The 26,281-nt window shown below is 38.6% G+C and overlaps 2 protein-coding genes across 4 annotated transcripts in view; one reads left to right on the top strand and one right to left on the bottom strand.

The window, feature by feature from the left end:
* The first annotated feature begins 34 nt into the window (after positions 1–34).
* On the top strand, positions 35–4,125 carry NOL7 (nucleolar protein 7). Of its 2 annotated transcripts, XM_004273552.4 has the most exons (8): positions 35–426; positions 514–574; positions 1,170–1,228; positions 2,510–2,541; positions 2,783–2,870; positions 3,188–3,309; positions 3,388–3,465; positions 3,943–4,125. In XM_004273552.4, exons 1-8 carry the CDS (start codon positions 35–37, stop codon positions 4,017–4,019), a joined length of 909 nt encoding a protein of 302 aa, XP_004273600.2. In that variant the 3' UTR covers positions 4,020–4,125. The 2 variants fall into 2 exon arrangements, with proteins under 2 accessions (XP_004273600.2, XP_049549761.1); XM_049693804.1 differs by lacking the exon at positions 3,388–3,465.
* Positions 4,126–4,821: 696 nt separating this feature from the next.
* RANBP9 (RAN binding protein 9) overlaps positions 4,822–26,281 on the bottom strand; it is an 88,941-nt gene continuing 67,481 nt past the window's right edge. The window contains exons 7-14 of one of the 2 annotated variants that reach the window (XM_049693787.1): positions 24,613–24,725; positions 23,177–23,285; positions 21,486–21,676; positions 20,027–20,171; positions 16,622–16,743; positions 14,797–14,948; positions 8,787–8,898; positions 4,822–5,816 (exon numbers count right to left, since the gene is read on the bottom strand). In XM_049693787.1, coding sequence (XP_049549744.1) covers positions 5,686–5,816; positions 8,787–8,898; positions 14,797–14,948; positions 16,622–16,743; positions 20,027–20,171; positions 21,486–21,676; positions 23,177–23,285; positions 24,613–24,725 — 1,075 coding nt within the window. In that variant the 3' untranslated portion in view covers positions 4,822–5,685. Of the gene's footprint in view, positions 5,817–8,786; positions 8,899–14,796; positions 14,949–16,515; positions 16,744–20,026; positions 20,172–21,485; positions 21,677–23,176; positions 23,286–24,612; positions 24,726–26,281 lie in introns of those variants that run through there. The other variant, XR_007469912.1, reaches the window with a different exon arrangement.

Here is a 26,281-nt window from a genome sequence, read left to right as displayed (position 1 = left end):
CTTTCCTCAGGCCACGCCTGTCCCCGCTCTGCGCATGCGCCTCTGCATAGCTCAATGGGGCCTCGGAACCTGCAGAGGGCGACAGAACCCGCGGCGCCTGCCTTTTACGTCACGCTCCGCTTGCGTGCTGATTCCGGGTCAGAGGTCGGGCGCAGCTTGGGTCATGGTGCAGCTCAGACCGCGCGCGTCCCGCGCTCCGGTTTCGGCGTCGGCGATGGTGGACGAGGGCCAGCCCGCCTCGGAGGAGGAGGCGGAGCACGGCCTGTTGCTCGGGCAGCCGAGCAGCGGCGCGGCTGCCGAGCCGCTGGAGGAAGACGAGGAAGGGGACGATGAGCTTGACGACGAGGCCCCGGAGGAGCTGACTTTCGCCAGCGCTCAGGCGGAAGCGAAAGAAGAGGAGCGGCGAGTTCGCGAGACCGTGCGCAGGTTCGGAGACCGCGGCCGGGCGGGGAGAAGCGCCCCTTCCCATCCCGCTCGTCCCTGCCCGCACTGACTTCTCGCCTTTTCTCCCAGGGATAAAACGCTTCTGAAGGAGAAGAGGAAGCGACGCGAGGAGCTGTTCATCGAACAGAAGGTTGGAGGGGAGGGCGGCGTTTCACAACGCGGCTCGGGGTAGAATTCAAAGTTGCTAGGCTGTGGGGTAGAGGAAAGTCGCTAATATTTTCTTCTGACTACAGTGACAAGGTGCTTGTGCTCTTTGCTGTCCACCGATTGAAAAAGGGAGTGGGAAGAAGTGGGAACCTGAAATCGTAGGGTCAGTCCCACCTCTGACGCTTGGCGGAGGTAGTTTATTTGAAACTGGGTCGCCGTGAGAATTAAGTGCATTGGAAACTAAGGGCCGTTCCAACATAGAGGATGATTGACGTGCTCTCTGCTGTTTAGCAGATTGGCCACAGAACTGACTCCATATGGACGTGATATTAACTGCTTCCAGTGTATGATAGTGACCTGAGGGTTCCAGCCTTCACATCTTCCGAAGAATGTGGAATAGTTTCTGAGATGCTTGGTCCCAGTCTTCCCACAGCTTAGAGATAGTGGAGGGCGGTGTTCAGCCCAATTCATTTATTTGCCTAGAGGTAGGGCTGTCCTTAAAATGGTAACTTTTAAAAGCAATCCAGGGCATATTGTCGTGTACCTCACTTTTAATTGATTTTTAAAACGTTTTTAAGAAAAGAAAACTTCTTCCAGATACTATTCTAGAGAAGTTAACTACAGCTTCACAAACTAGGTAAGTAATGGATCTCGTTTTATTACTTGCCTACATAGTCTTTGAATTACATATTGGTACATTTATTTGAACTCAAATAACTGAAGAAATTGTAAAGTCTAAATTAAAAAGCTACACAGTATTTGACTTTGGTGGGACAGGTTGAGGGAAATATTCCACTTCTTTTCAGTCTTCTGGTTTTTATAATGTTTGTTGTTTTCCCATAGGTAACTAGTTTCTGAGTTGCTGATCCCAGTGTGTTCATTCAATAAGTTGTGGGCCACTGTCATTGTACTAGGGGCAGGATAGATGGTGTGAATAAAAGTGTTTTGAAATTTATCCTTTAGTGGAGTAGCAGGCAATTATCCATAGCCTCCTAAAACTCCAGCTTGTCCCATACTTGCCCTATCTGCCACTAACGTGGCCTCCCTCCTCGTTCCCCATTTCACTTAGCAGCTCTGCCATCCACTGCACATTTAAAGCTACTTTTCCTCATCTGTACCAGGGAATCAATCAAACCATACTTAATTTACATTTCTAAATATTTGCTTTCCCCCCTCCCCATTCCCCCTTATCTCCTCTTACTGCTTTCAGTTTAGAAGTTTAGCCCTGCATCTTTGACTTAGGACAGTGGTTCTCAAATTTTCAGTAAAAGAACTTTCTCCAGAGTTACTCGGTTTCTGGATACATCACGGTGACAAAGTCCTTTTCACCTTTCAAAACCAAGTCCAGATGTCACCTGTCTTCTCTCACTCCCTCTACCCCATCGCTCGCCCCACCATCGAGCTTTTCCAGTGTGCAAGTGCTTCTGTGTAGATATCTCATTGTATTTTGCCATTTGTCTTTCTCTCCATTAGACCGCACTTCTTGAGGCTATAAATTCTTGTCTCTATCCTCGTTTGTGTCTAAATTGTTCAATTAATGCTTTGAGATCTCTCCAAATAAAGTGAGGCAGGCCTACCACCTTTCACTTTGTATTTCAAATACTGTACTATATAATTCTTAAATATTTCACTTTAACTCTGTTAACCACAACAGTCTGCTTTGGAAGCCTGCTAATATATTTTCAGATTTTAAATTTTGAGAAGATATTCCCAACCTAGTATAGTTTGTTGACTTTGAGTTGTCAGTTCACTGGGGAGAGACTCTTTCTTTCTAAAGATCCTAAGTAAAAACTGAGAATGGTGGTAGTAAGGGGGGGGGAGGGGTATCTTATTTGTAAAACCAGATGAAATTTTGTAACAGGTTGAGTCACCTTTGCTCTCTGCCATCCCAATTAGTGTTCTTCTTGTTCTTCCTTAGTGTGAAGAAATCACCCGCAAAGTTGAAAGAAGGTATGAACTATTCTAATTTAAATAACTTCTCATTAAGTGTCAACTGCATTTGCAGATATTTGCAGTCAAATGTTACTGACCCTTAGAAAGAGCATGGGAACAGGCCTGGCCAGTTGTAGCTTATTTCTTACAAATAAAAACCACACACTGGTGTGTAGTGGGTATTTAAAGTGAACTCCAGTATGTGTTCCTGATTTATTTTTACACCAATGCTAATTAGAAATATAACTCAATGTTTTAGTGAATTTGCAAAAGAAAAATGAAGAATGTGAGAAAGGAAGTGACTCAAAGAAAGCTAAAGAAAAAGTGCAAAAAGTACAGACTGTTGGGTAAGAAGAGTCTTCTTTTTTTGTGTGTAGGATGTAAAGACCTTTGGAGGAGAGTATTGGCTTAATTAGTAGCAGTTTCAGATTGGATCCTCTGTGGAAAGTTTTTGGTATTTATATTTAAAAAAATATTTATTTGCTCTACTAAGATGTAAACATTACTTGTAAAATAGTCCTGTAATTTAGTTTTATCATCTTACCCGTGCATATACAGAATTAGGACTTGGGATATTGTTTTCCACTATTTGAGTCAACTAACAAAAATACTTTATTTTGAAAATAAGCACTGCCTCATTTTGACCTTTTGTATTGATTACCAGCCAGAATAAAAGCTACTTGGCTGTAAGGCTGAAAGACCAAGATTTGAGAGATTCAAGGCAAGAAGCGGCCAAAGCCTTCATACAGAATTGTTTATATGGTCCTGGAACCAACAGAACTACTGGTAATTTCTTTATGGACTATTTTTCTCCCTTTTAACTGCAAGTTAAACAAAGCAATGATAAATAATTCTCTTTCCTAGTAAACAAGTTCCTGTCTCTTGACAACAAGAGGTTACCGGTGAAAAAGGCCGCAGCCCAGTTTTTGAATAATGCTTGGGGTAAGATTCAGCTTTGTTCTCTGAATCTGATAGTTTTATATATTGTATAATGTTCTTTAAAAAAAAAATTTTTGTTTATTTGGCTGCGCTGGGTCTTAGTTGTGTGCGGCACGTGGGATCTTCACTGCCACGTGTGGGATCTTTAGTTGCGCATGCAGGCTCTAGTTCCCTGACCAGGGATCGATCCCGGGCCCCCTGCATTGGGAGCACAGTCTTAACCACTGGACCACCAGGGAAGTCCCTGAAAGATGTTCTTTTTTAAGGAGATAGTAAATACTCATGCAGTATCGATGTTTTTCTTACAATGGCTTCTATTACTATTTTAAACTTGCTTCTGAAGAATAGGTCAGTGTAGTATGTATGCACATGTACCTAATTTTAATATTTACACTCATGTGTTAACTAGAAAATTTGGAATTGTTTCTTGGGAATTTTATCTCTTTATTATTCTTAACTGCACAAAACCTTCTATTCTAGCATCCCAGAAAAAACAAAATGCCAAGAGGTTTAAAAGACGTTGGATGGTCATAAAGATGAAAACTTCTAAGAAGTAAATCAAAGCTAAATGAAGAACGAGGACTTTGTATGTACAGAACTTATAAATTTTTAGTTTAGAGCATTTAATTTTTCTGAAAAGATTAATAAAAGACTTACAAATCATTTTAGAGGGTCATTATAAAAATCGTAAGTCTGTTTGGGGTAGTACCCAGTCACATGTCATCCATGGAGTATAAGTAATTGTGCCTTATAGTCTTTGAGCATCCTGGAAGAAAAAGCAGTTTAAAAGGACTTGTTTTCCTTTCTTTTTATAATTGTTTACCCATTTTACTGAACACAAGCAGTGCCCACACCAGTAGGGCTCCTCTGCTACCCCTCCCCCCCTCCCCTGCAGGGTGTGTGGCAGGAAAAGTCTTCCACTACAGCTCTCAGATGCTTTAGTTTCTTGGATATTTTTGCGCTATTGATGAGAATTTCACAGAATACGAGGAAGAGTGCAGTATCTAAGTGTAGCTAGATAATCTGTTCTTTTTTAAAAGAAGGTTTACCAAACCAAAGGACATGGTTGTTTGTTATCCTGTTGAACAGCTTGTTTTTATGTTTTACTTTTAACCAGTTTGGGAGTTTGCTGTAAAAATGGCAAGTCACATGCCATATTATGATTGTGAAAACAAGAAGATTCATTTCCTGCTTTCTTTCTGTATCACCCGTAGTATCGGGTTTGACCCTAATCCACAGAGGCCAGTAAACTCAAGGCAGTCTGAGGTTGCAGAACTCAGATTTATAGTAGCAACCACTCATTTTAGTTGTTCTAACTGTATGCCAGTACCTAATATAAATTCAATTGACACTCTAGTATCTGTAGAAGTAAATTTTTAATGGCTGGTTAATTATATCACTACATTTTTATTGCAATATAGTACTCATTTAAGCACTTAAAAATGGAAGGTGTACAAAGATTAAATTAAGACACGGTAAATTGACTAAATATTTGGTTTTTATATAAATAAAGGTCATGACCACACTGTTGACATGTAATACTGTTATAATACAACAGTTAAACTTGTGAGTCTACAACAGAAGTCTCTGTAGTTAAACAGGAAACAAAGCTGAAAAAGACCATGTTAAAACAAAACTACTGGGACTTAACAGGTCGGGATTGTAAGTAGCAACAAACATATTCACTCAGCTCCTGAGTATTTCAAGTTTTACAGTACACATTAAAAATGATTTCTTCCATCAACACTATAAATTCAAACTGTCAGATGTTTATGCATTTTGCAAGTTACACTGATTGAATTGCTTACATGGGAGCGGGGGTCAGAACACCTCCCAATTTGAAGTTTACATCACCCACATGCTAACACAAACACAACTTGTTCCGTTTCCTTCCCCCCTCTCTCCCCCCAACAAAGAAGGCAGGATTTTTTGGTTTCTTTTAGGTAATTGTTTTAAAGGATTTGTGATGATCAATTTGAACGTCTGAAATTCAGTAATATTTAACTCTTAGACAACTAAGAGGTTAAAGATGGAAAATAATTTCTCCTAACACTAAGTTAGAAAATCATTTGCATCATGCTGTAAACTAGGAAGCAATGTAAAGCAACAAAAACCTGTCCCCAGTACATAATTTAAAAAATCTAAATTTCAAATCAGCAGAACTGGTCTACTTCCATGTTGACTATATGCCACAATATAAGTGTGAGCTCCGTGAATGCATAGCTAATGTAGGTAGTCTTCCACTGTGGCAAAAGCACAGGATCCAATTCCTGATCGAGCCATCAGTCCTAGACACTGTGTGGCCTGTCCCATGGCTAGGGCAAGTGGAGGTTGCTTTGGCAGATTGTGGGTTTCTGAGGAAAAATGATTAAAAATGGAAATAGCAATTAGCAATACATTTCAAACAACGTCTCTCAATCAGGAAAATACTGCATTACTTACAAAATTACCGATGTCTGTACTGCTCTTAACTACTTAGCTAGCAAAGGTGGTTTTTAAGCAAACAGCACATGCCTTGGACATCTACTCTGACAAGGTAATATGGTTACTGGGTATCCAAGTAATAAGAAAAAATTCTTGCAGAATTAGACTTTCAAGGTGTTAGACACTCAAAAACTTCCACATTTACTATGATGGAAACGATGTAATTATCTAATGTTTGCAGTGGGGAGTAAGGAATATTTAGTATTTCCCTTCTATTTTTCCAAGGTCAATTGACATTACCAAAGAAAACGGCACCAGGTTTTCGGTACAAGTTTCACTGATGGATTCTTCCCCTTTCATTCTTTGCCAGAAATGAAAAACTGGACTAATGATAAAAGTGACCAAACCCATAGAAGCTGGTAACTTTTCCTTGCGTGCAGGTGTCCAAATTTTAATTTTAGGCAGATTCCCAGTTAGTAAAAGTACTAATCAGTCCTTGTAGGCACAGCTGACAGCAGGGCAAGAACAGTGATCCAGGGCTGGTTAAGGCTCCATGTGGTTGGTTCTGAGGCTGCACATAGCGGTGGGAGAAAGAAGTTCCGGAAGGGATGAGGCAGAAATAAAGGGAGCAGGTTCCGGACTTAAGGTGTAAGGGGAAGTAACACAGGATGAAGAATATTAGAATACAGATAACGCAAGAAAAGATGCACACGCTGGTGAAAAGTGGTCTGTGGGTTAAGATTATTCAAGTACTAGCTCTTCTCTGGCAAGATGCTCTTCAGCTAAATTCTGATGGTGATACATTTTTTGGTCAACTCTAAGCAGGAATGACTTTATAAACTAACTCTGCCTCAGCTAGAATCAGGAACAATTTAATTTTTACACAAAATCAACATGACAATAAACAATGAAAAGGAAACCATCCTTTCAAAAATATCTCTTGAAGGTTCACAGGGAAGTAACCTTGCTCAGAGGTAAGCACATTACAGTTTTATTTTGGCCAAGGGAGGCACATCTGTAAGCATCTTTAAATTTTTTTAGCTTATGAAACTCACAGGAATTACAGATCATATAACTTTAAGCACTATTTAGAGATGAAGCTGAATAATATAGCACAGTGTTTATAAATATGCACACATACATCCACAGCAATTTAAGTCTCATTACTTTTGCAAGAATTATATACATTTAATATAAGTTTAAGCACTATTTACAGCTGAACTACATAATACATGGCACAATATGTAAGAATACACATGTCCTGGATAATGGTCCTAAGCAGTTTACTACTGAAAATTTTAATTCCCCTGGAGAACCCAAGATTTTTAACTGTCATAAGAAAACTGTTCACTTTTCAAAAATTCTTTCGAAGTCTGAGTGTTTACCTAGATACAAAGCAATTTAGGGCTTCATGATTACCTATAATGTAGTCATTTCAAAAAGACAATTATAGTAAACCATTATTTGCCCTATGATCCCAGCACTGCTACTAAGTACACTTATTTTTACCAATAAAGCTAAATGAATTTCGTATAACCAAAGAAAATACACATTACCCAAAGAAAATTCACATTGAATTTGTATAAGAAAAATATAACACAAAAAACACTACTACTATTCCAGAACTTCAGTGTTAGACCATAACACCATGAATTAATAATGAATTTCAGAAGGACAAAGAAGCAGATTAAGGCCCAAGCGTGCATACTTTTAAACTGCTTCCTTTACATTCCAGCCACATGAGCCCTGGCCTTCACTCCAAGTCTCTCTGTGTGATACTGATCCTATCTAAGATAGTTTCAGACATAAACCTAACAGGGCCAAACAGCACAAACTTCTAAACTGGTAGTCCCCATTTTTCTTGAGGAATTACATTCTAAAAAGGTGAAAAATCGCTCTCATCTGAACTACCTCTGAGAAAAACTGCCCAGATAGTAAAAGTTTTATGTAAACAATCAACCCTATAGTTTATACATAAACGCACAAAATGTGCAGTTACTGAACTCACATAAAAAGTATTTGTTCAAGGGACTCCTTGGTGGCTCAGTGGTTAAGAATCCACCTGCCAATGCAGGGGACACGGGTTCGATCCCTGGTCCGGGAAGATCCCACATGCCGCGGAGCAACTAAGCCCGCGCGCCACAACTACTGAGCCTGTGCTCTAGAGCCCGCGCGCCACAACTACTGAAGCCTGCACGCCTAGAGCCCATGCTCTGCAACAAGAGAAGCCACTGCAATGAGAAGCCCGCGCACCGCAACGAAGAGTAGCCCCTGCTCACCGCAACTAGAGAAAGCTGGCGTGCAGCAACGCGGCCAAGGATAAAGATTAAAAAAAAAATTGTCCTCTGTTTAAAAAAAAAAAAAAGTATTTGTTCAGTACACAAATACCACACTCCTACTTTGCAGTGAGTTGCTCACAGGAATGGCAACCAACCAGGGGACAGCAAATCCCAGTTTCTCACTTCGTGCTCCCCCTGCCTAAGCCTGCTGTTCTCCCCTTCCCTCCCTTTTTTACTTGGTAAGGGCATGTAGTTAAATATGCTGAACTTCAATGAGAATGTCACGTGTCTCCAAGGGTTGATGCTGACAGCACTCACTCGAGCCCCGTGGGAGCTGCGACACGGGTGGCTCGGGCCAGATATGCTTATGTACACGTTCACACAAAAACTTCTGTCTTCCAGAATCACAAGATGCACCCCAATATACCTGTTTTTACTCCATTTGAATCTATTTAATCTGGGATTGAGATACCAGAGGAAGTTTTCTATACTTTAAGGTAATTTTAATTTTTTAAATGTAGAAAACATTTCCCTTATGATTTTACCAAAATATAAGTGCCAGCACAAATACCATCTCAAATACCCCAGAGACTAGCTGAAGTGCTTTCTGGCTTCACTTACCTAATATTGCACTGTTAAGAGCTGAGCACACAGGTTCTCTCTGAATTGGGTCAAGTTGATTTCCAACTGGGCTGTTCCAAGGATCTGAATAGGCTAGTAAACTGAATGCATCCTGTTGAAAACATAGCAATTTGGTTTTTAATTCAAACAGTTAAGCGACTGTGCTCACCATGATTACACGTTGAGAGAAAGGTAAAAATATGGCTTTAAGGCACTAGACTAACACAAGCCCGTTTACCCCTACGACTAGGAGGCTATATATTTTTTAACAATTAAATTATGCAGCAAAGCCTAATTTGTTTTCATTTTTCTTGTAAACAGCCATTTTCATCATCTACCCCTTATCCCTACAACACATGCAGAACAGAATAGAATAAAAATGGAAAAAACTTAATTCCTGTGGAATGGGCTATATTACTGGTTAAAGTAAAGAGAAGGAGAAAACATTTATGACCACTAATATGAATTTGACATTAAAAGGTTAGGACCAGCCCATGTATTTTTTTTAAACACATGTGGGAACTGGGCGTATCTCACTGGACGTCATCTTCTCAAACTCAGTAATCAACAAAATTAAACTGGCTCCGCTTCAGGAACATTCAGTAGTTCCAGCCATCCTCAAGCCGCCCCTCCTGAAGTAACTGACACACTGTCTTCTTTTCAGACGACGGCTCTGTCTTCCTGTCATCTTTCTGTGGGAAGCACATAACTACAGTGGTTTCAGACATTGGCTTCAAGTTAAGCTGCATCACCAGAGTGGCCTTTGGCAAGAACAACCTTCCTAAGTTTCAGTATCATCATTTGTATAATGGGGATTATAAGAGGTCCTGTTTCACAGAGTTTATGAGGACTAACTGAGCTAAACAAAATTAGTAATGTCAGCTCACTCTAATCTTTCAGTAAAAGATAAATTATCGTTTTGCCAGAAGCCAATGCCCTAATCCAGAGTAACATTATGATACAGATACAGGTAGACACAGCACACCTTCCCAGTTCAGACGGCACGTGGAAAGGCGCTGGGGAAACCAAACCAGTGAATTCAGTAGCGCGACACTCAAACTGCTGCTCGTTCAAACGTGGAAGACAAATTCCTAAAGAATAGCACCTCCCACGTGAAGCTGCTCCGGCACCCCTCTAGCCATCTCATTAGTGGGGGTGAGGCTTCCTGGTCAAGCCTGCTCTTGCCCTTTCTTATCTGAATTGGCCTCTACGTTGTGACGACTGGAGAAGAACTGCCCGTAAAGCAGAGCTGTGCGGCCTGAGGCTACAGACAGGGATACACGGGGCACCTCCACTGTCCTACACTGCTGAGTATCTCATTCACATGAGACTTCTGGCCACAGTTATTAATGAAAGTTCTTTGAAGAACTTATACTAGTTTGAATCCCCTGCAGCTACTCACAGGTGCTAGTAGATACAAGGAGGAAAAAAAAAGCTTCATATACCTGCTGATTGCAAGATCTGCTTCTTAACAGTATTTAAGATATTTTATGCATCTCACAAAGCTACTAGATTCTACTTCTGGTTCCCCCCAATCCAAATTTATTGATGGAGAAAGATTAATATCTGATATCCTGTGAAGCTAACTCTAATCACGCTATTTCTAAAGACTGAGCTTTGCTCAAGACTTAATTCACCCCACAACCATCTAATGAGGTACCATCCCTATAGCGCACATGAATTTTAAAAGACAGACTAAAGAATCTGTCCAAGGAATAACTGCTACATCATTATTTTAAGCACAGAACTATCCTCTTGCGTCTACATCCTGACATGCTACCAAAAAGGTGAAATGCTGTAGTCCCAAAAGTCAAATCAAGACCATTCTGTCAAATACACCTTCTAGCATTTAAAACAAAATTCACAGAAAAAGATAATGATGGTAGTAATTTACTGTGCACTAATGTTGTGTGAGGCAATGTTTCAAGCGCTAATGTGTATCATCTCATTTAATCCTCACAATAACCTTAGGAGGTGGTTACTACTATGCCCATCTTAGACGCGAACTGAGGCAGTGAGAGATTACCACCACACGGTACTGTACTTCTTTTAGTAGGATACAGTTTCTTTCTTTTAATTACCAATCTAAATATTAAGAGGAAAAAAGTCTAAACTTTTGCCCCCATATTTTCAGTACAGCTGAACAAATATTTATTGGACACAGACGGGGACCACCAGGACCTCATCACTGTTTCGAGGACTCACACAGTCCTATGGGGGAGGCAGACATGTAAATGATGTACCGTGTATTGCTTATTAACAGAGTGTATTGTGTCACAAGAAGCAATCACAGATACAGGCTCAAGCTACATGGAAACTGAGGCTGGAAAGGAGAAAAGGCATGGCTGGAACCATGGGTAAGGGCTTAGATCCTAAAACACCCTAAAAATCACACTAAAAAGCTTCCATTTTTTCCAATAAGGCAACAGAGTTTTACATAACGGAGTGATATGGATTAGACTTGATTTTAGATGGATCACACAACACTATGAAGCACAGCTTGCAAGTAGAGTGAAGCTTTAAGCAAGAAAACTGAAAAACCCTTAAAAAAAAACAACCGGTTTATGCCATCAAGTTCCCAGGAGTAAATATCTAGAACTTTATCTTTCTTTACAAGGGGAATGAAATCAGCAAAGCAACCTTAATGTTTTAAATTCTGCTGTAAGACCAATTGGTGAAAGTAACCAAAGAAATGCAAATAAGCAATTTTGAGATACATGTTAAACACACTAAAGTAGAATTAAGGTATCAGTGCCACCAGCACATCCCTTTATTACTGCTGATAAGTTGGTAGACGTTTCTGGAAAGCAACGCAGCAACACGTAGCAAGAGCCACAATAATTGTATCCTTTGACTCAATAATTCTATTTCTGGGACTTTATTCCAGTGGAATAATTTTAAGGAAGAAACAAAGATACATGTATAAAGGTGTTCAAAGCATTTTTTAAAAGGCAAATAGAAAATCTAAAAATAGAGCAATGCTTAAATAAACTGATACAGCAACACACTAGAATATCATGTAGCCATTTAAAAATAATTGTCAATAACACATAGAAACTGGAAATACATTTTTTATGATAATAAGAACAATACAAATAGGATAACTACAATTACCAACCAGATAAAATATATGCCCATGCGATTTAAGGCACAAAACTGAAAATACCTGTTAAATATCATGGTATTATGGGTTACTTTTTATTTCAGAAAAAACATTACCTCAGTGGGAAAATTTCTGACAAAGTGTGACATTTAGGTAGGATTCTCAAACTGTACTTACACTTGGCTTAAACTCCGTAGCAGTTTCTAAACAGGGTGCATCTAAAGTTACTAGATTGAGAGCTACCTGCAGCTGGGGCTGCTCGCTCTAACCTGACTCTCCCGGCCCTCCAGCAGGTGCCCTGCTGCTCTGCGCAAGCGCAGTAAACAGCTGTTGAACAATTCAGGTGGCTCTCCCGGGAGCCACTGGCAGATTCAGGCAGGTAAGCAACAAAAACAAAGACAACAGGAAAACAGGAAAGGAAGACCGAGAAAGTCAGAAAAAGGTCAAGAGAACCACGGCTGCAGCAGGCCGCCCAGCCCGTGTTTAGCACAGGTGGGCTGCCCCAAGGTCCGCGGTGCGCCTGCTACTCCACGACTGAGGGGAAGCACAACACGCGTGTACCTTACGGCAACTTCGGTAAGTCTCAAGCCGGCCTTAACCAAATCCTGTCTCTCTACACATGTATGCATGCTTCAGAAGTCTGTGCAAATTCAAACAAAACTAAAGATAAAAACACCCATTTCAACCACCCATGACCTGAAGTGAAGAATAAAAGAAAACAGTAATTTCTAAACCTTCTCAAGCAGGGCAAAAAAAAAAAGTTCTCTTTGTGTTACCCTCAAATCCTCCAGCATTGTTCTTTAGGTACTTAGAAGCTGGATCAGCCACCCATCTTATCTCTTACCTGGATCAAGATAAGTTTGGGGAATGGGAGAGAAGCAGCTCAGAATGTTAAGACAATCTCTTGAAGTAGGTGGCATTTGCTTAGAAGTCATAGGTACAAAATCAAAGCCATCCACATTCTTTAGATGATGAATCACATCATCACTTAATTCAATATATAATCAAGGAATATCTTTGAGGACAGGCCATGTAATGCCACTTCCTGTGCTTCACGCAAATTAGAATCAAAGAATAAGCAATGGAGTAAATTTTCAAAGGGACTACATAAAATCATACTCCATCAGCATAAAGTATTAACAAGAAAACAGAGTCAGATGACCCAGTGTAAAAAAGCCTATGATTTCTTTTTCAAAAACATTTCACACCCCCAAATATCTCCTAAAACATCAGTTCTCAAAGCACGATCCAGGAACAACTGGGTTGAAGACCCTTTCAGGGTCTCTTGTGAGGGCAAAACTATTTTCATAGTAATACTAAGATATTACTTGCTCTTTTCTCACTCTCATTCTTTCAAAACTATACAGTGGGGTTTCCAGAGGCTACACGTGTGTTATATCACAACACACTGAATACAGAAGTAGGTATGAGAATCCAGCTTATCATTTACTAAACCTAGCATTAAAGAGATTTACAAAAATGTAAAGCAGGGCCACTCTTCTCATTATTTTTGTTTGTTTATTTTAGGAAGATAAAATAACACTTATGAAAAATAACAATGACTTATTATTTTAAAATGAATTAATAATTTTAGTATTAATTTCTAGTAGAGTAAAATCAATAAATATAACTTATACAAACAAGAGCCCTTTGGGAATCTTTAATAGTTTTTAAAGTGTTTAGATACCAAAAAGGTTGAGAACCACTGCCCTAAAACAACCCCAGTACCTAGCAAAGAAGTTTCCCAAATGGATAGCTTTGGATATGTGAAATAATAGTAAAGCCTGAGAAGTTTCTTAGCACTGTTGATATCAGAAAAGATTCTCAAAGTTGTATAACGATGAAAATTCCCAGTCTGGAAAAATCAAGTTATGCATATGCCTTTTCATCTGGAGGCGTATATACGTGGCTTCTTAACCCATCCTAGACTAGACAGGTGCTCTACTGAGGCTACAGTGCATGTAGCTGGGATGGGTTTTTTTGGGGGGGACTGATTTTATGCCATATTTAGCACTACTACGTGTTGCTCGCTGGCCCTCTCTCAGTTTAGGTCAGGAAGGGATGGCAGGAGTCTTGAGTCTCGCCCTCTCCTATACCCAAGCATCAGTGTCAAGGCCACTACGTGCATCTCCCCTTCGTTTTTTGGGCTTATTTCAAAACATTCAGGAGAAGATATTTGTAACAAACCAACTTTGAGCCCAACCTCGTGCAGGACAAACAAAAAACTACAATGGCTAGGTTCATGTTTCACAGGTGTACAGGGCTGGTGGGACTTCTATGAACATGAAAAAAACCTCATCTCTACCACTAACTGCAATGCTGACTTAAGGTAGGCAAAACTCCATCTTTAACTGCTACACAGAACTGTGGCTAACTTAATGAACTGTTTCCATTTTCTCCATCTCACTATATCCAGCGCAGGCATCAATCCAGAAGAGACTTGAAGACGTGTTTTATCTCTTCTCTGTGAAAGATGACCCAACCCTTCACCAATCTCAAAAGAAAAGCCACACGTTATACATTCAATTTGCTGCAACTCTGAACAATCTCTACTAAAGTAAAAATATCTCAAATTTATAGTTTTATCAGCACACCCACATTTCTCCTAATAACTCTGCCAATTTTATAGCCGAGAAAACTAAGAAAGCAAGTTGACAAGGGGCACACAACACTGGTAAGTGGCAGAACTGAGATTTAATCTGTATGTTGTACAGAAGTCCAGCGCCTGTCCAGTAGAGCCGGGCTGCCGAACGCTGCCGCGTGTCCGCACCCTCAGCCGGGCTGGAAGCCAGGGAGGGGCGCGCGTCCAAGTTCCCAACAGGAATTCCAGTGTTGCTCAATGTGTTACAAAACTACATTTTAGTTCCTTTGACACATTTATAAGTTTTCAAGGAAAAACAAACTTACCTTCAACATTTTTTTATTTGCTGTGTTCTTGCCACACTCTCTCCTCAGCTGCTCACTCATCGCTTGTAGCTCTCTTCCGAAGTGAATCATTCTTTCTATGGCGGCTTGACTTCCTCCACACAGCTGGCGTCTTAACTGGCTTGAATCAACTTCTGTAAGCAAAACAAACAGGTATTTTACTGCCTTACATCTGGAGTACAATGGAGAAATGAATATAAACTGCTTACAACATTTTGGACGTTTCATTTAGTAATTACTTCCTAATATTTTACCTAAATATGCAGATTTTTAATTTAATGTGGAACTTTGTAGCTAAAAGGTATACTTTATCTAGACCTCAAGAGTCTAGGATCCAATATCCAGCTTTCAGTTGAAAGTCAGGTGACAAACCTTTCAGTGTTAGCATGTACATATGTCTCAGGGAAAATTTTATGAAAGGTTAATAATAAGCACGATTTTCTAAAACTACAGCAACATGAAAAAAAGAAAAAGAAAAAAGTAGTGCTTCTCAGGCTACTTTAACTGACAAAGAACAGAGATAGAAGGTAAGAAAGACTAAATGACTCCAATAAAAACACAGAAGACACCACATACTAATCAAAAGGGTTAATTATACTACTTTTAGAAAAATACTACTTTTAGGAAAAAATTTTACAGTGTATATCTCGACTGACAATAATCACTGATCAATAACAAACAGTATAAGTCACTAATAACAACAACATCATAAATCACTAATGATAATGATAATAGTTACTGTTTACAAAGCACTTACTTTGTGCTATTAGCTTTTTACAGATCAACTATGAGGCAGTTATTATTATACCCATTTTACAGATGAAGAAACTGAGGCAAAGAGCTCCTAAGTAATTTGTCCAAGGTTACACAGCTAGTAAGTGGCAGTTGCAGAATTCAAATCCAGGTGATCCGGCTCTAGAGCTCCTGCTCTTAATCACTATGCTCAAATTACTCCTGGAATGTTGAGGTTGCTTGCTGATATCTGATAGAGTGAAGCTAGGCTGCCTTTTCAATCATACTCCTTGCTTGAAAGAGTGAATTATGCATTGGAACACACAATCCTCAACAACAAGGTGGTTGTGTAATATAAGTTTGCATTTATAAAGTAGTTTCTAACAATCTGAATGAATACCTTTTAATCTCAAAATACTAAGAAATCTAATGTTCTGACAAATAAGAATGTATAAGCTTCAATAATTTTCACTCTCCAATTGATGGGAAAGTTTGCTGATGGTTTAACTTTTCGGTACAATTTACTGCACAAGTTGTCAACAAAGTAAACTTATGCGTGCGAACGTATCTGTCAGCCACATGTTCTGAGGGGGCAGGAGCCAGGGGGTGTCAAATGCAGGCGCCTACCATCTGCCAGGCGCTGGGCTGCACAGAGTCACATGTATTCACATTGAATGAATTTAAGAAAGTTTGATTAGAACTTATAAAATCATCTCTACCCATTTGGCCTTTATTGGCTATACTGAAATAGGTATAAAAACTTTTCATATCTCCAACCTTAGCTGTCCTAAAGGATATTTAACACTAATAAGTTAGTACTCCTACATTAATGAAAGCACTACAGTTGCGCAGAAACAGTTCAGCAAAGAAGATACTAAAAAATTAAACTCTACTCTCTCTAGCAACCCCCTCTCACAAGAAATTTTACGAGAAGTAATACGTATCACTGTAAAATCCAATGGCACATACATCTTTAAATTTGATTTGTGCTCATCAGCTGTGAATCAGTACAAGTAAAAACATAACCTTGTAGTCATCATTTTTTATTAAAAATGTAAGAAATATCACTGCAGACCCATTTCGGTGTCACAATCTTCCATTTCGTGGTCATGTTTAGAGCTACCATTTAGGAAACCATTGGATGAAGTTTCTCCAACTCCATTGGAGTAGTGATCTGTTTCCATGTCTACATCATTACTGAAAATGAAAAAACAAACCTAATTTTAGAAATAGCATACTTGCAGCTTAGTTTAAAATAAATTACTACTCAACTACAGAGCCTACGTATAAACTGACTTCACAAGGCAACAGCAATCTGGAATAAAGGTATTTAGTTACATCCTGAATGTATTCAAAGCCCAATCTGTAGCTGACCTTTAACAACTCTGTACTCCTGGAGATAAAGTACGTGGACTAAAATGTAGTGGTTTGATGACTTCCGATCAATATGGAGAAATCATTTTTCAGCACGTATTTCCCACTATTTTTCAAACTCAGATCTGCTCTCCATTCTTTGTTAATCAACTCCTGGCCCTCACCCCAGCATGCACTTGCAGCGTGTAAGGGAAACCCTCCCTCTCAAACTACTCCTGGAACCCACCTCTCTTCACCTCTTTCCCCACCCTCATACTCGACTCGCTTCTAGACTATTTTTTTTCACTAACAGCCTTGATGTTTTGGCATTTGTCCTCACTACTCAAAAATATACTCTTTCTCAATGGCAAGTAATAACCTGCAAAACTACTCAGTCTCATCCCTTCATACCTTCCCAGCGCCCAACACTATTTTTCTCTCACAGGCTTTCTTATTGGTGAAGATTCTCAAGTATTTTTGCTGCATCTTAATTTTTTAAATGCTGCTCTGGAGATACTTAGGGCATTGCCAATTCTCACCTACGTCACGCTGCCTGAACGAATAGCATGTGCCGACAGTTCCATGCTGAGCTCGTCAATATTTGCCCTTCAGATCCTTCCACACCCCAAGCAACAATATCTAACCATCCAAATTTCTCCTATGAAGATCTAGGTTATGATTATACAGCTCAGAAGGAAACGCTTGATGAAAATTTAGAGAATATTTAAATAAAAATGATCTTTTCTCATTAAAAAGGCAATGTTTGTAGGAAAAAAAGAACATCGAATGCAGATAAGCAAAAAGCACCTTATGCATAATAATGCCAGCAAAGGTAACCAATGGTTAACAGCTTGGGTGCGTGGGCGCGCGTGGGTGCATACATACGTCTATCTGTAAGACCTATCAGGGTAAAAAGGCCCATAGAGATCTAGGAAGAAGAGGGCAATGGCCCCAGGACATTCCTGTCAGTCAGAAAAGCTTGTTTAGTATCCTGATGAAATTTGAGAATTGATAAGAAAAATCAAACTTTGAAAATAATGTTTAAGGGAAATCCTTAAGATCGCAGCTTTTAGTGATCTTACTAATATACTGAAGTGCATTTTTCATAATCCAATATAATATTTGAGAGGGATACTTTCATTCAACACACATTTAAGAGCCTCTGGGCCATGCTCTGTGTTAGGTGCTAAGGATATAATGAAACAGCCCCTGCCCTCCAGGAGTGAACAGCCTAGAAAAAGCTAATAAAGTTATTATAGTACAGAGACTCGGTTCTGTGATGAAAGCTCCACAAGGAGTGACACAACATTTGGCGGGGATGTAAATCAAGGAAAGCATCCTGGAAGAGGTAACATCTGAAGTTGAGTTTTACAGCTTGAACAGAAGTTAGGATGGGGGAGAAGAAGGAGGGCGGGGAGAAGAGCATTTCTGATGGGGGGTAACGGAGAAGGCACAAGTCTAGAAGTCAGACATCGCAGGAAGTAGTCACAGCTCTGCAACTTACTAGTTACTAATTACTGACCTTAAAAAAAAAAAGTCATTTACTTCTCTGGTACTCAGCTCTACATCTGTAAAATGGTTTTCACAGTTAATACCATCCTTGCCTACTTCACAATACCGTTGGTAAGGAAAGCCATTACCAACTAGAAAGTAACTGTTACTGCTTAACAGTTTAAGACAGTTTAAAAGCTTACTTTCTTCTATACTGCACACAAAAGAGGATGCTGTGTCATCAACCCCTTCCGTTAAGCTTGCTTCCCTCAACTCAGGTAATAATAGGTCTCTTTAGCAACTTCCTGCCATGAGGATAGTATTTAAGAGAAAAACTCACGAAGAAACTGCAATCCTACCCTCAAACTATGGTAGAACCCTCTAACAATGATAAAGTACTAATATACTATAAAGTACAATGATGTACTAAAGGCTTAGTCTTTTAAATTTCCATACAAAATTTTCACAATATTCTAATCTTATATTTTCTAGTTATGTCATCTCTACTGACTACCCTGACCTCCTCAGCAAGAGAGTCTGTTTTCCTACTGTTCTTCTCATACCATTTTTGTGGACTTCATTATCACCTGTACCACACAATACCATTACTTCAGTACATTTTTGTCATTTGTGACAGATAACCTGGAAATTCTGATTAATCTCCAAATTTGTGAAAACAGATTTTTACACATACTTCTTTCTCCAGAGTCATATTTCCATTAAGAGTCATGGTAAACATTAGGTTCTCTCTCCTTCAATGGGAGAATTTTGCACTGATAAACATTCCCCCAAAACGCAGTGTGACCAATCAATTCACGTTCTAAGACCAAACCAACATCAAATTGATAAAATCCATAAGAACTTGCTGTCACACACTAGCATTCAATTCAAATGAAACCTTCAGGTTTCATGAATAGTAAACCTGAGTATGTCATAGTATGCTGAGAGAGACATCTCTTCTCTCAAAGCTCTTCGAGTGGAGACCATGCCTAGCAGTGTCTGACACCCAACAGGTTCTCAATACTCTCCTCGCACTGTATATTTTTACTAAATGACTTAACCGTCTGTTAGACGCAAGCTACTTAAAGATAGGTTCTCATCAACAAATATTTTTTGTAAAGTTAGTTATTTGGAACTCAGGAAACACTTCACACACTTACACCAAAAAACCCACACACAAAGAAAAAAAATAGTTGTAACTGTATCAAATGTTAACTGCAGAGGTTAAATATACTAATGGAAACATAACAAGTGGCATGTACGTAACCACCTGTATGGGTCTGCGGTGGCAGGAAGATGAAATGCAGAACCATAACAAGTGGCATGTACGTAACCACCTGTACGGGTCTGCGGTGGCAGGAAGATGAAATGCAGAACCTGGATGTGTCCCTATCACCCCACTAGAGGGAAGAGTGACGTAGAGGAAGGGGAAGGAACAGAAGGATGAGCCTCCATGAACTCTAGGAGAACAGAAAGCTTTGGAGAACTTACTCCCCACCCCTTTAACCTCTGGGGGCTTGGGAACTCTCAGAGCCCCACTATGGACCATCTAACTCAATTTCTCCGAATTATTAAAAATGATGACATCTATAATTAAGGTTGCTTATAGTAACGCAAAAGCTAGGGATATCGTTACCTGGTGAAGTTGTTAACTTGCTGTGACCTTGACATGTTTATACTGTTCAGTTCTGGTACATTCAAACTGGACGACTGGTGTTTACTATGGCAGTATGACTGATGTGCTTTATTTGATATTACACCATTACTACAACTTTCAAAACCTGGGAAAAAAGAAAGAGAAACTTTATAAAAATAGAAACAAACACATAAGGTTGTAACAGATGTACCATATTCTGATCATGTATTTAAGACTTTTATAATGCAGGAAAGTCAATGGACTACTTAAATAGAAAACAAATGGATAACTTCTTTGAAAGAACATAAGGTTACTTAATTGTGAGCTGTCATCTCCTCCTGTATTTATTGAAGGCTTAATTATAGGTCTCATTTAATCCTCACAACCCCCCAGCCCCCGCCCATGAAGCCCAGTTATCATAACCCCATTTTACATATGAATACACCGAGGCTAAGAATCTGTCCAAGCCTGACGTGACACATGGTGTCAGAGGGGTGGTGACTAAGGACACAAACATGAGAATCACGCACACTGTGCAGGATGGTGATGTAAACAGGCTGAGAGGCAGCAACGTAGAAAGGTATATGCTGAGTGAGAAAAAGCAAAGGTGTTGCTCTACTCTTTGAAAGGACAGGAAACAGTATTTGATTTCTGCTTTAGAACGTTAAATGTACAGAGGAAACATAATACCTTGGGAAAAACAGAATTAAAGAGACAAGCAAAGAAAAAAGACTGAGAAGGATCAGAAATAAACCTGCAGAAGTGATGTCATAAAAGCCAAGAAAGGAGAGAATTTTAATTAAGAGAACACCAAAGGCCTTGGTGAGTCCAGAAAAGGATAGGAGGAAATGAACAGGCAGAGCTGACTCCTGCTGGCAGCTTGGCTGGGAAAGAGTGAGCAAGAGGCAGCCGGGCTAGGTGGCTGGGTATGGTGATCGGTGGCTCCAGACACCACAGCCACGTCACCGCCTTTACAGTTATCCTTTCCTAAAACACACAATTACCTTCTCATGACCAAATATCTCCGCTTTAATTTCTAGAGACAACTTGAATGTTGCCCTTCATTTATGGAGATCTGTTAATAAACTGTTCTTAGAAACAGCTCATCTTTAAGTCACTTCCTGGTACTAAAAACACGTGAATCTGACCCACCCACAATTTTTCCTCCAGAACATCTTGAGATCAAGTATACAAATGTGGAGATCGTCATTTATGGAGATCTGTTAATAACCTGTTCTTAGAAACAGCTCATCTTTAAGTCACTTCCTGGTACTATGGTACTAAAAACACATGAATCTGACCCACCCACAATTTTTCCTCCAGAACATCTTGAGATCAAGTATACAAATGTACCAAACGCCTAGCAGAAATGTCTAGATTTTTGAAAAAATTTTATTTTGGTTCAAAACCACGAAGAAGGGTAAAAATTTTAAGATAACGTCATAAGACTGAACCTCACCAGAAAAATGTGCAGCACTTCCTTTGCCTGATGCTAAACTGTGGACACTCATTCCGTGGCTGGGGCTCATACTTGGACTACTAAAAGGTCGAGGACTCACAGGGTAACTGTCTTGAGATTTTGGACTTCGGCCTCCCAAACATCGTACTTCACTATCTGTACCATTCACCATTTCTATAAACTGACGCACTCTAAAAAGAGAAAAGAAAAATTTACTTGCATGATCTTCAAATTACTGTTTATTTAATAGCAACAGATTTCTGAAAGGAAATATTTTAAGAACTTGTATTTTTATCAGTAAATGTGGCCTTTAGATAGTATGCTAAAAACACTAAACATGGTTCCATATACTGTACTGCTTAGAATCAATTTAAAATTTTCCAGAAAAATGAGAGTATAATGCAAAAGACATTTTATCGCCTTTAATCAAGATTTACTAAGAAAATGAAAATCTATCTGTAGCTATAATAAACAAACCAAAATGGACCTCATTTTTTTTAGCTAAAATAATCAAAATAATATTTGCACTTGGAAGCAAACCAAACAGTACATAAGAACATCATGTACCTTTTTTTTTAACATCTTTATTGGAGTATAATTGCTTTATAAACATGTACTTTTATATACATACCTACCTACATACAAAATAAGAGCCTAAGTCCCCAAGTTTCCTCATCCCTCTTAACCAAAACAGGCCACATTTAAACTTTGATTCTAAAGCAAGACAATTTTGACACTGGGCTTAGAATTTCTGGTGCTTAAAGAGTTTAAATCTTAAACCTAATAACACCTGAATTTTAAAATAACGAAGATTCATACGACCAATTAAAAAATGCCAAGTTAGGGTGGCTATTATTTATGAAAAAAACAAAAACAAAAAAAGAAACAGAAAACAAGTGTTGGTGAGGATGTGGAGAAACTGGAACTCTTGTGCACTGTTGGTGGGAATGTAAAACAGTGCAGGGCTATGGAACTGTGAGGACTAATTTTCAAAAAATTAAACACAAAATTATCATATGGTCAACAATTCCCCTTCTGAGTGTATATGCAAAAGAACTGAAAGCAGGGACTCTAACATATATTTGTACACAACCGTTATGCTAAGTGAGACAAAGCAGTTACCAAGGACAAATATTTTATGATTCTATTTATATGAGGTATTTAGAGCAGTCAAATTCAAATTTATAGAGACAGAAAGTAGAATGGTGGCTGCCAGGAGCTGGGGGGAGAGAGAGGAATGGGGAGGCAGTGTTTAATGCGTACCAAGTTTCAGTCTCAGATAATGAAAAAAGTTCTAGAAAGGGATGGTTGAAAAACAATGTGAATGCACCAGAAACAATGTAAATACCAGAAAACTGTACATGCAAAAATTGCAAATTTTATGTATATTTTTACCACAGTTTTTAAAAATGCCCTAAACTTACTATAAGGCACTTTACAGGAGGAAAAATAGACATCCATCTTCTAAGTCAGACTTTCACATTCTTAGACACAGGGACAGAATGACAGAGTGCAAACACGAAGCAACAGCTGCCTTCTGCCCACAGTCCTCGACACAGAAGCACATTCTATAACCTGTCACTTAAAGGGGCTACATTACAAAATTATATCCAAATATCTGAAAGTATGAAAATAATTTTGATTATATAATACACACATGTATCATTAATATAACATTTTATTAAACTCACTTTAATGTGAAAAGGAGATTGGGATTTCTTTCAAGTAAACTTGGGTATAACTGTTGTGTTGTTTCAATGGCTTCTCCCATTCTTCCTGCTAACACCAATTTCTGAATTCCTATTTAGAAAAAGAAAGCAAAAGATAATTTTTTTTTTAAAAAGAATAGAAACAGAAACTTAGTGGATCCTCAAAAAAAATTTAGTAAAAAATCTTCAAATAAATTATCATGATTACTTTCCACTTCTTTTTCTAACTCAGTTTCTACTTCAATGAAAATTTTCAGACAAATTAAAAAATTAGAAAAACAAGTACTTTATTAAACTACTAAAAAACCCCACAAACTCGCATACAAGTAGCATAGGAAAAATACCTGTTGAGCAACACTGATGTACTAAACACTAAAATGAAAAAGATGGGTACGTTATGGCATACACTGTGGTGATGATTTCATGGATATATACTTATCTCCAAACTCAGCCAGGTGTATATGCTAAGTATGTACAGTTTTTAACATGTCAACCATACCTCAATAAAAGTGGTTTTTTTTAAAAAAAAGACCATAGGAAACATTAAAGAAATAATATTCCAAGTGTCTTATCAAATACTATAACCTTTTGCACCCAGTACTAAACGAATGCTAGCCTTTGAGTAAGACCTGAATCCAATAGCTACTCAGTGAGCAGTCCCTGTGGGTTAGATGATGGGGATACGAAGAGTAAGCGGTCACCTCCTGCTTGCCAGAGCTTACAACGCCGTGAGAAAGACAGGCAAGCATACGATTAGCTACAACGCAGTGTCATCAGTGCTATCACAGCAGTCTGACCTATAAAAAATTTGTTTTCATCCATCATGATCTTACCCGTAATGTCTTGCTTTTATCCCTATACTTTCATCAAGCCATGCCCTCCCTGATAGCCTAACCGCACCAATCTTTGGATGGCTACTGTGAACCAGCTGTTATGCTGACCTGCCCTGGTCAGAACAGACTCCACAGCTCTGGCCACAAGCACCAGGACCTAAGCCATAAATACTTAAGATCAATACTATCTTAAATTTAGACAGCAATTTAAATGCAAAGATACTTAAATTTATTTTACATGTTATCTCCACTAACATCTAATCGTGGACTACTTTACCAATTTAAAAAAACACTGTTTAGTAAAGGTTTACTTCCTGAAAGCTCAAGAAAACATATTTTAAGAAAAAATGGCAAATATTTTTACAAAAATTTCTCCAAAATTGTATCTTTCTACATCCAGAATGCTAATAAATGAATTTTTTAATGTAATCTTCAAAAATGTCAATAAAAATAAATTTCAGAGGCATAATTTCAAGTTAATATATTTGAAAAAATTTTAATTTAAAAAATAAAATTTCTAAAAATCAATGTAACCAAACCTATAATCTGAAAACAAGTGTTAGCCATGCACCACAGGGTCCTTACTTTGTCTATTCTTAATGGAAGCTAATTCTTCTAGAACGGTCTGGTCTGTAGATCTGGCAAAGGCCTCTGCTGTGGCACAGTACCCATGGTGGACTAAATAAGATGAAACCATTCTTAAAATAAAAAGAAGAAACACACATCTTTTAGTCAAGAGAATACATGCTTCATACTACAATTTATATAAACAAGGACTACTCTGATATTACAAGACCAACCTATGCCGTTGGAACAATTAAGGCTTTAAGTACCTCAACTTTAAAATAAGTTAAAAAAGATCATTTTGTCTTATTCATGTAATATTTCCAAAAAGATAACTGCAAATGCTGAGGTGAGACTACTCTCCCTAGAAATAAGTATTACCAGAGAATCAAGGACATTAAATGACTTTGACTCTTGGTACTCCATTATCCCCAGGTCCTTTCCTATTATTTCCCATCCTTATTCAATCGTACTAACCATAATTTCTATTTTACCTTTATCGTATGAATTATCCTAGCAAAGTGCTGCCATTTTGTAAAATAAAACAATTTTAAAAACAACAGATTAACTCTTTGTGTTCTGTAGTTGAACCATTTTCTTTATCCATCAGTTACATAAGATGGGATCACAAGGTGTGAACACAAAAAATACTAAGGTGAACCCAGAGAGAGAATCTTCCAGAACAAAGTCTATGAGGGTGATAATATTAATCAATGAGGAGTCAGCCTTCTAATCAAAATCAGTTAGTATGGTCGTGCACAGGACATTAATTCCTCAAATATGATTTACATGTAAGTGACACTGCCAAAGAGAAAGTTTCTTTTTTTAAAAAGCTACCAAGTGGTGTTGGCATTTACATCTAACCACAAAACGTTAGAAAAACTGTTGACTACACGATGTTAACTCGAATACCCAATATCTCTCTAAACACCCAACTTTTAAACCTGCCTCCATCCAGCACAACTAAGGGGTCCATGAGAAAATGGTGCGAAGCAGTGGTTCAGGAAAAGGGGACTGAGGTGGCAGAGGGGAGGATCTCTAAGAACCAGATTTTTTTCATTTTATTTCATCTAATTATTCAAATTAATTTAAGAGGGTAGGGGAGAACCTCTTAAAATGGACTTCCCAGGAGGTCATGGTGAGTATCAATTTTCTGAAGCATGGGGTAGGGGAGGGTGCCCTCACTGAACCCTGGCTATAGGATTAAGATAAACAATGCTTCCTCTACAACTATCCTGCCATGTTGCTCAGTGGTAACCATTTTCAAAGCATTAAGAGATGTGACCCCCAGAGAGCAGTCTATCCTAGCTCCAACTCTAACTCATGACAACTATGGGATTCTGAGTCAGTTTCACTATTCTTTCAACTGTGCAAGACAAAATACTAGTGTTGAGGCTCTGATAACAGCTCTAGGGAAAAAGCTTGTTTTCAGAATCATCATCATGTCCAAAATTATCTCCTCAAAAAAATATGCAAAGTTTTATTAGATTTGTAAATTTAAGACTGTTCAAAGCAATTATAGAGACATTTAAGATGAACTGTGTCAAGCTGATGGTATCTTTAATTTTCTCAGGTTAGATTACAGTAGGGAGAATGACAATTTAAACTTACTGGTATTTATTTTAAAGTCTACACTATTTCAAGTTCTAAGAGCTACTATTCAGTACTACTGACATTCATGTGTCATGGC

The sequence above is a fragment of the Orcinus orca genome, chromosome 10 (genome assembly GCF_937001465.1).
Source record: "Orcinus orca chromosome 10, mOrcOrc1.1, whole genome shotgun sequence".
NCBI classification, from domain to species: domain Eukaryota; kingdom Metazoa; phylum Chordata; class Mammalia; order Artiodactyla; family Delphinidae; genus Orcinus; species Orcinus orca.
The sequence above is the reverse complement of the archived record's forward strand: the minus strand, read 5'-3'. Positions and strand labels throughout refer to the sequence as shown.